At 33.5% G+C, this 10,805-nt stretch overlaps 1 protein-coding gene across 2 annotated transcripts in view; it reads left to right on the plus strand.

Annotated features, from left to right (window-relative positions):
• The window catches only part of LOC118733191 (E3 ubiquitin-protein ligase HECW2), a 65,443-nt gene extending 58,862 nt beyond the window's left edge, over positions 1-6,581 (plus strand). For both annotated transcript variants that reach the window (XM_036462483.1, XM_036462484.1), the window contains 3 exons: positions 3,963-4,151; positions 4,245-4,382; positions 4,459-6,581. In XM_036462483.1, the coding sequence (XP_036318376.1) occupies positions 3,963-4,151; positions 4,245-4,382; positions 4,459-5,395 (1,264 nt within the window). In that variant the 3' untranslated portion in view covers positions 5,396-6,581. The remainder of the gene's footprint in view (positions 1-3,962; positions 4,152-4,244; positions 4,383-4,458) is intronic.
• The last annotated feature ends 4,224 nt before the right edge of the window (positions 6,582-10,805 follow it).

Consider the following 10,805-nt stretch of genomic DNA (forward strand, 5'->3'; position numbering starts at 1 on the left):
ATCATCATCCCGTCGTTTGCTTGGCGTGTCCATATTAGATCGCCAGTTTTTTCCTTAATTTATCAAGAAAAATTAAGTACATATGTTGATATATACATACATACATACGCACGTATTTTCTGCTTTCATTTAATTGACTCAAAATGAATGTGAAAATGACTAGTAGCATAGCAAAACCAAACTGAGAATCGAATAACAAAACAAAACAAAAACAAAAAAAAAATTAAAATAAATGAAAGTTAAAACATCGACAGTTCCTCACCGCATTGTGGGCCACAACACCAACGGAGAGCTGCCGAGTTTAAAATGCAATTATTTCATTAAGACTTATTTTGATCACAATTAACTGACCGAATGGACAGTCATGTGCATGATGACACTTAACAGAACACTATAACAAAAACAATGCTATTTGAGCTTTTTGCATTGATGAATGGAGTAATACAATATAAATAATTTCGGTTGGGTGATGCGATTCCCCATGACGTGAATGTGCGTGCATGAGTGAGGAGTGTGGAGTGAGCCATGTGTGCGCTTGGGGGGCGTAGATGACACTAAGTATATAGTATTTAGGAACATCACTCCTTTTTCCCTCCTCCACAACAAGCAACTAGTAAATAAACAGTGAATATAAAAATATAGTAAATATTGTTTATAAATATGTATGTATGTATGTACATGGTGGTTTTTGTATAAATATGTATATGCAAACATTTGTATATTCTGAGGTGCCTATGGCTCATGCACGCACGCACGTGTTTGCTGGCTGAGTATTTATCGTGACCAATGGATGACGGTTTACCGGCACAGTTGGTTTGCATTTCCAGTCTTACCATGCGGTGGTGTAATTTGAAATGAAAACATTCACGTTAGAAATTTAAGCTTTTCATTTGTTTTCTTTTTATTTGGGCATATACATACATATGTATGTACACACTTCATATAGACATATGCAGGTAATTTATATAATTTCATGTAAATTTGTTATTTGCATAAATTAAAATGTGTACACAATTTTTTTTTTTGCAAATTTAAGTAATTGGTTGGTTGCCAAATGTGGTCTATCAGCTTTGCTCAATTATGTGTAGTAGTTCAAGGGAAATTAATGCAAATTATTTTTTTATACTCACATGTCCGGGTATCAGGTCGGTGCTGAAAAAAAAAATTATCTTCGTAGGTTAATTTTAAACAAACAAGTTTTTTATGCGGGATTTTTTTTTTTAATTAAAAAACGCTGTAAAAATATGCAGGTGGAATCAGTCAGTCAACAAAGTTGTATACGTAATTAAATTTAAGTACCTTAAACCTAAGCTTCGGAAAATAAAGGCAAGTGTAAAGACCGCTCGATAGTTGGGTCGCTTGATTCGTTTTAAAAATTGAGAATTCTCTCGGTACTTTTTCGCATAAATAGAATTGCTGAAACATATCGATCGAGCTTTTTGTCGACACATGTTTTTAACAGTGTTCTCGCAATTGTTTGCGATGGTCGTTGGTTCTCGTAATATGGTGCAAACGTGGACTAGTCGCTTTTTAAAAATAAAAGATGTACAGAGGTATAAGTTGGGCGAAACCGGTATTTTTATATATGGTATACCCGGTGCACGTATTAAATATCTTTTTTACATCTTTCTGTAAACTACGGTTACCGATGTATACTGAGGGTGGTGCCGCACTCATTTTGAAAAAATCTTTAACTTATTTCTGATTAAGAGATTGTTGTAAGTTTTAACTTAAAGTTCTCTTTACCTCTCTAGTAAGTGACAGGCTCGAATCAGTGCTGCTACAGATCAGGGAGGTGAATTATAAAATTATGTATTAAACAGAACGTTTATTACTCCACCACTTGCTTTGAAAGCAAACTCGTAGGAAATTAACAAATTTACTTCGATTTCAATTAACTTTTTATGGGTAAATTGTATTTACTCAGAATCTAATTAACAGAATTAAAAAAAAAAATATTTAATCAATTAATCGCACATCTGTAAAGATTATATTTTCTTATACCTTTATTCGAATTAACTTTCAAAGCGATGAACACCATAAAAATATGCATCACGAAATAACAGAACTATGCAACCAAAGCTCGGTGTGTAGCTGATAAATCTTATGATTTCATTGCTACCATTTGTGTAACATTTTTGAATTGTCAATTTACGATTTAATCTCAACAAATTGTTTGAGCATTAATATTAGTAATCGATGGTGACTACTTACACTTGACTATAGACTAATTTGCGTACATTTATTTCCCCGAAGGACATTAACAAATGTTAACTAATTGCAGCTTAATTTCAACTCAGTTGCATATTGTTTTTTTCTTCAATGTAAATTCTTAAGTGATATTTTTTAGTTTATTTATGCTGTACATATTAGTTTTGGTTGAAAATACTTGAAATATTGGCTCCCATGCATAAAAAGTGACTCAATTTTGGCACTGATCAAGTGAGCTCAAGGTCAAGACTTTTGACTGAAAATCGAGTCGGAGCTTAAGCCCACTTTTTATACATGAGGCATAGTGGTTCTTAGCTAGTGTTTAGAGAACGCATTTTTATTAAAAATTAAATTTACAAAATATCCTCAGCCTCTTAGGTATGGCGAATCAATATTTTTGAATCCACTTTTACCAATGCCGTATAAGTTTTCCATGGTGGTTCGCATGCATCTACCTGCACTGTTGCTCGACCTGTTTGACCATATTGAACACACTGTAATTTTTCCCGGTTATGTTCCTCGAGATTCACCGTTTTTCAGACGAGCTCCTATCCTGTTTTATCGATATCATCCTTGTAGAGCTTTGTGACCGCTGTGGCTTAGTTCGATCTAACCTTTTCTAAAGGTTTTTTTCTAGCAGCTTCTAATAAAATCCAGTTGCCAGTTGCAGTTGGCGGTGTAAAAATGTAGGTATCACCTTTTGTGTAACAAAAGTAAGACGTACACCACAAATTAGAGGAGAAGCTTCGCCAAACACTTAGAAAAAGTGTAAGCGCCAAAATATTATTACTCCACCTTTTCTTACATTTGTTGCCGAAATTTGAAAAAGGCTTCTAGCACCTAAGTAAAGTTCTACTTTTAGATCTTAGCCTTTCTGATCGGGGCAATGACCAAACGACGAACAGGTTGTGCTCTGGGGAAGATTTTAAAACTTGCTACTAATGTTGGTGAGCGTGGTTGAACCTCCTGGGTATCTTTCTTGCGGGCGTTTTGCTTTCGTAGGACAGCTCGGTGGGGCCGTACCTCTAGTTGAGGCTGTTGTTGTAGTTCCTATGGATCGTTTTTTTTTAGAGGTATGGAGGTAGAGTGGCGGAAAAGGGGAATCCAGGGAATCCCGGAAAGGAATCTGCTGTACCGCGACCTATCTAGTAGCTCCGGTGTTCGTGCGGTGCTCCAATCATTCCGTTTACAAAGGGGCTATATGAAGGACCTTAGAACGGCTACATCTGGCCCTGAAAGTGGAAAGCAAAAGAGTTTGGGTAGGGATTTTCGCTGAGAGCTGCGTAAGCTAAGATTAGATTAGGGTGGAGTCGCCATTTGAATTAGTCCCAGAGGTGTTCACAGAATAAAAAAATAAATAAAAATATGTATTTTTTGTTTAAAATAATCCTTTTTAAATCACAGAAAATATATCCGTTAAAAAATTTAAAATATCATTTAAACAAAGGCATCCTTGAATATCCTCTAAAACCCTTTAATAATGTATTGACGTATGTAAGTAACTCAGCTCAATTGCTTTTGACCAGCGAATTTCTAGGATTTACTATGCGAATCCACGGTTTCTAATCGCTGTCTCCACAATCATCCAGCCCACTTTCACTAGGTCTCACATTAATGCACAAAGGGGGAATGCTTTCGAAAATTTGTGAAATTTTTTTTAAGATGCAGTTTAATTCTAACCATAACTGTGACCCAAGTGTTTTACGCCGATTTTAAAATTCTTTTTTTTTTTAACATTTTTTTCTTTACAGTCTTTTCGAACAGGAGATTATGAGCTATGTTCCTATAGAAGAACGCAGTCCACAGGGTTCGCCAGTGCTAAATTCACGCATGCCACAGCGGGCACCGCCACCATTTCGGCGTGATTTCGAGGCAAAGTTGCGAGGCTTCTATCGCAAACTGGAGTCGAAAGGCTACGGACAAGGTCCACACAAACTGAAGTAAGAAGACGTAACAAAATAATAAGTTTATTTGTATTTCAATTACTCAGTTTCATGCTTATACTTATTTATACTAACTATGTTCTCTTTTAGATTACATATTCGGCGCACTCATCTGCTGGAGGACGCTTTTCGACGTATAATGTCTGCCAATAAGAAAGATTTGCAGCGTGGACGTCTCGCTGTGTTATGGGACACGGAGGAAGGCTTGGATTATGGCGGCCCCTCAAGGTAAGTATTTTATACAAACAAAATATATACTTTCAATATTACTTCATATTTATACTGATGATTCTTGTTCGTACAGAGAGTTCTTCTTCTTGCTCTCACGTGAGCTGTTCAATCCCTACTATGGTCTATTCGAATATTCAGCAAACGACACATACACTGTGCAAGTTTCACCGTTATCGGCCTTTGTGGACAATTGCCACGATTGGTTCCGGTTCGGCGGTCGAGTATTGGGCTTGGCGCTCGTACACCAATACCTTTTGGATGCATTCTTTACACGCCCATTTTACAAGGCATTGCTGCGTTTGCCTGTTGCACTCAGTGATCTGGAATCGCTCGATAATGAATTTCATCAATCGTTGCAGTGGATACGCGACAATGACATTGGCACAGGCATCGATTTGGGTTTAACATTTTGTGTTACCGAAGAGTTGTTGGGACGTGTGGTGGAGCGTGAATTGAAACCGGGTGGTAAGAATATTATCGTTAATGAGAAGAACAAAAAAGAATATTTAGAGCGCATGATTAAATGGCGTTTGGAACGTGGTGTACAAGAACAAACGGAATCGTTGGTGCGTGGATTTTACGAAGTGGTCGATGCGCGTCTCGTTTCGGTTTTCGATGCACGCGAGTTGGAGTTGGTGATTGCGGGTACAGCAGAAATCGATATTAACGATTGGCGTTTGAACACCGAATATCGTTCCGGCTACCACGATAACCATCAGGTGATAATTTGGTTTTGGCAAGTCATCGAAAAATTCACCAATGAGCAGCGCTTGCGGATGTTGCAATTCGTCACTGGCACTTCCAGCATACCTTATGAAGGTTTCTCGGCATTGCGCGGTTCGACGGGCCCCCGGCGCTTTTGTATCGAAAAGTGGGGTAAACCGAATGCGTTGCCACGTGCGCACACCTGTTTCAATCGCCTCGATTTACCGCCTTATCCAACGCCCGAGTTGCTCTACGAGAAGCTGCTGTTGGCTGTAGAGGAAACGAATACGTTTGGTATAGAATAGAAATGCGTAGTATACATATATGTATGTATGTAGATACATACGTATGCTATAATACATAGTAGTTACAGTAGCGGTTGAATTATTAGAATCAGTCGCAAGTTCATCTTAATGAATTAAGTTATTTTATTATAATCGTTGGTATAAACGAAAAAAAGTGATATTTATAATTACGGTTATTTATTTATTTTCGCATTTACATACTTACATATTATATTTGTAATATTTATGTGACCAGTTGTTTGTAGATAAAACTAATCGAAGTCATTAGTTTTACTGGCGTTATGGATTAACGTTTTTTTTGTTTTTGTTTGTTGATCAAATGTGTTTTTAAAACAAGAGCAATCATTCCAGTACATATTTCTTATTTATTTTTATGTTATAATTGTTGTTAATGATATTTGTGTGAATAGTAGGCGGTTTGCCACGTACTAGCAAAAATTTCAAAGTATTGCAATGCTGCTAAAGCAACGCTAGGGGTATTCAGGCGTTAATGCAAAATGCAAAATTGTATCAACAACAAACATTCGAAAAACAGATTTAAAAGCCTGTTTTTACCTATGTATTTATGTATAAAAAAACTAATCTGCTTTTGTCAATTTTGGTGACATTCATTACCTTAAGTTTAAACGTTAAGCAATTTTAATTGCGAGAAATTTACACGAATATCGTTAAAAAAGTACAAGAGTGTCTTGCTTAGATTTCGTACATACATATTTAGTACATACGATGCGGTTCCCACTGAAATTTAAAAATCTTCAGTTTATTTAGATCCACTAATCAAATAAACTCTCAAATAATTGCACTGCCTACAGAACAAAAAATTTAAATTTTTTTATATCTTCAAAAAACATACTATCTTCTCCACTTAAAAGTGATGCTGCATAGATATGTATGCTCCGAAGTAAATCAATTATATGTGCAATGAGTTTTTACTCCTAAAGGTAACTACGGCATTTTGTTTGTATACAGTTATAATAGCATTTAGTTCATAAATACTTTTCACGCATCAGGTAGGTGCATTATTTGCACCACCCTTATCGAAAATAATAGTAAATTTAATAAAAAATAATTATATATGTATGTACAGCTGCGGTCAAAATAATGGCACGAAATTTCAAAGTGATATTGTTTGCAACGTTTGTGTATTTATTGATTTTTAATTTCACAAAAATTAATCAAACTTTAAAAACTTTTAAACTTTTTAATCAGAATTTCGGGTACGCAGTTTTGTAGAAAATTGAATTTTAGTCTAAAAAGTGCAAGTTCCAAAGGCTAGACATTACCTTAGATTTGTTAGAATTTTTTTTTTGTCAATGGTCTTGCGCATTTTCTTCCATGTAACAATTATACAATTTTTTACAGACTTGAAACTTGCACTTTATTGCAATAAAATTGTAGAGGCTGCAAAACTGCATGCTCATCAATTTTCCAAACTCTTTGAAACGTTTATTTACGTGCTTTCTGTTATTGATTGAATTATATTTTATATGACAATTAATGAAAATAAATAAATAAACACAAGTTGCAAACAATATCTTTTTGCATTTTGGTGCAATATCTCTGACCATAGCTGTATTTACAAAGTTTTTTTTGCCTTTTCTAGATAGATATATTCTTATTTTTTCATGTAACTAGCTAACGTTGAAATATTGCACATCTAATTAATTTACGTAGGTATCTTCATTAGACCGTATCACAAAATAAAGTTCCTTGTGTTCCAAGTTACATCGTTGTAAAGCATTAAAAGAGGTATGTAGGCTTTTTTAATACCTTTACAACGGTATATCACTTATAGACATCGGACATCAAATAATTAAGTTATAGGAGAAAACGATTTAATTGTTTTTACTGGGTGCGGTAAGAAAATTTTCACTCCTGTAATACGCTCACAGTAAGTGGAACAAATATATATTTTTTATGATACGGTCTAATAATGTGCATGCACATACATACATACATATGCATGTATTTTAAATTTAAATATATTTCCCTTATTAGACAAACTTCTGTGATTACCAAAAAAGGTGATAATTGCTGGACATATGTATGCATTAATATGCACATCACCTTTCCGAATAGTAATAAGCGCTAAAAACTTAGTCATGAAATTTGCAAAAGGTGAAACTATATAACGAAATAACAGAGTTCACACTCGGGTGACAGAATGAAATATGACCCGAGGTGCTTAAACCTTAGCCTACCGAAAGCAGGACTGCTAAGGAGAAAGTGTTTAATTCACCTATTTAGTCAACCTCCAAACAGCTACCGTAATGAGTTTCCTAGTGGACAGTGACCTGTCAGGACTCCTATCAGCAGCTAGAATTTAGGCTTGGTCAGCTAAGTAAGTAAGCTCCTTCTATCGCCTACGGTGCAGCAGAAGGGCCGACCAAAAGGACCTTACAACTTTGCATCGTTGATCCGATTAAAAGCGGGAATTAAATCCGGGAAAAGACAGTAAGTTGTCACAGGAGCTTCTATACCCTCCCTGTCAGAAGTTATACCCTCGAGGGTGAGTTGTCTACTTAATTCATGAGCCTCGCACTTTAATGAGGCAAGTAAGTATGATTGAAAAAATGTAACATCCATTATTAAGATAAAAAAATGAACAAAAATAACGATCAAATAGGATGGAAAGATGAAGCATCAATTTTGCCATGATCTAAAAGTAAAAATCGACCACATAAAGATCTTGACGGCTGGAAAAATGAAAAAATACTTAAATTTCCTCCAGTGTAAATTATTCTTAATGAAAAATCTAAAATTTATATGTTCCATTTCAAATATCAATAATTGTAAGCTGAGATATTTACACACTGAGCTCTAAGAATATAGTTAGTTTTTATTTTATTTTATATAATTTTATTTTGTTTTGTTTAAGCTAATTATATTTAAAATTTATTTTATTTGAAAATCAAATGGTGTTTAAATTTCAAAGCCTTAGAAACATCATCGAATATTAAGGAATATGTATCAATGTGCTATAATTACTTAACGTTTGTGTACTTTATTTATTTTATGTGTTTTTAGAAATAACAATTTGATTTAAAAACTCTACCTCTTTTAACTACATATAAAAAAAACAACCGTTTGCTCTCTCACTGTGTGAAATTAGTTTTAAGCAAAATGTAAGATTTAATAAAAAATTACAAATTATTACTTAAAATGTTTACTTAGCTATTTGAAAATATATGTTTGTATGTACATAGGTTAACCCGTCCATTTCTATACCAATATTTAGGCAAATCAAATTCAAGCTGCGACGCTAGTAGAAATGCGAAAAAACAAAAACATAAAAATAATATAAAAATTTAACTAATGCGGCCGGTCGGTTTCTCAGTCACAGTTCGATCAAAATCATTGCGACAATTCAAATTTCTTTAGCATCCTACCAAAGCATATTCCATGTCCTGTGTGTGTGTAAGTTCGTGAGTGGGTGTGGAAATATGTTTGTTACTCTTACACGCTTAAACAGCTAGACGTTCAATGAAATTTAGCGCCAAGATAGTATTAACATATACAGTGAAACCTCTTTTTAACGAACCTTGCACTTTTTATACACACTGTTTAGAAAAAGTTGAGTACGCAGTTTTTTAGCCCATTAAATTTTAATATAACAAAGTACAAGTTTGAGGTAGCTAGGACTTACCATTGATTTTTAACAAATTTTTTGTTGAAGGTGTCGCTCATGTTCTCCATATAAAAAACTATAAAACATTTTCAACAAAAAAATTCCCAAAAATCAATAATAAGTCCTAGCTTCCTCATACTTCCACTTTATTATACTATAATTGAATGGGCTAAAAAACTGCATACTCAACTTTTTTCTAATTTTTTTTTAATTTTGCAAAAGATTTGGAACTCTTATTTTTGTTGCAGAATTAATCATATTTTTATAAAAAAATGAGCGGAAGTAAAAAATTTAAAAAATAGTTGGCTTTATTGTAAAAAATTCGCTGTACCTAAACTTTATTGACTGACTGTATGTTCATACTGGGACTTCTTGGGAAAGTAATAAATTTTGCAGTCAAAATTGATTTGAATTTATGTTGAACTGCGATTGAGAAAATGACAAAAAAAAACAAGTTTTTAGTGCAATTGCACATTTATACACACATAAAAAAATATGTGTTAACGCAGTTGCGAAACCACGTCATCGCATTATTAATTCTTGCTTTCGTACGAAAGTTATATATTGCCGTTAAGAAAAAATCGACTTTATGTAAAAAAAAATGTATTACAATAAAACGGGTAGCTGCAAATAAATACTTAGCAATATCATAGCGAAGAAACGTATAAAAAATATGATAAACCATAGGGCGAAAATTGTGACTGAAAAGATATTAAATGTATACATACATACATACAAACGCGATATATTGTACCCTTAAGTATGCTAGCACTAATAATACTTAATCGTTTAAAAGACATACATACATACATATTTACTTTAATGAAAGCGATAAATAAATGTTACAAATCGTTCAGCTAATTGTAGTGACTCGTTGTTTAAAATAGTAAACCAACATAAATGAAATACGTATGCATGTACGTACGTAAGCAAAAGTTTAAATACATTTTTCGATGCATTAATTTTATGCGAATTGAAATGAAAAGCCTTTCAATACTTTTGAAGAAACAATAAAGTCTAAAATTATTTAAATCAAATAAGAATAAATTAAATTTAAAATACTTAAAATATTTGCGCATTGTAGAATGAAAGTTATAAAATTGTAAAATTTATTTACAATATGCCTTTTTCGATTGTCACTTATTTAAGCATGAAGAAATCGCATGAAAAATATTTGAAAAAAAAAATAATAATTATGATGTTGAAAAGCAAAAGAAAAAAACACCACATACAGTTTTCGTGTTACCTGATAAAAGATTCCTTTATATACAAGACAGCAGAAAAAAGGAGAATAAAAAACTTTGCATGAGGTCGTAAAAAGTTCTATGAGAAAAGTTCCACGTCAACTACTTATACAAATACATATGCGCACTGCCCTTTATTTGAATTCGCACCAATTTGCGAAATATCTTATACCTACCTATTGAAATCTGTATACACAGATATCTGTCGGCATTTGTCAAAACAATTTATGTCGAGTTGGGCCAGTTTTATGAAGACCGAATTTCTCACAATATTTAAATTATGAAATATTCAGAAATTTTAATAAAAGTTGTTTAAAATCTAAAATCCAAAATTTCAAAATTATATACATACATAAATGGTTTTTTCGAAGGTCACCGATATGTATATTAGGGTGGTCCATTTTTCTCCAGCCAGCCTTCAGAACTGAAGAAAATCGAAAATAGGGAGATCCGCATTTTTTATATCCGAGCACATTTGGGCACAAGGGTTTTTAGGAATTTGTTCACATAACGGTTGTTTGTAATAGCCTAAAGGAAT

Source organism: Rhagoletis pomonella, unplaced genomic scaffold (assembly GCF_013731165.1).
Source record: "Rhagoletis pomonella isolate Grant_MI unplaced genomic scaffold, Rhpom_1.0 Rhpom_scaffold_00002, whole genome shotgun sequence".
Classification (NCBI taxonomy): domain Eukaryota; kingdom Metazoa; phylum Arthropoda; class Insecta; order Diptera; family Tephritidae; genus Rhagoletis; species Rhagoletis pomonella.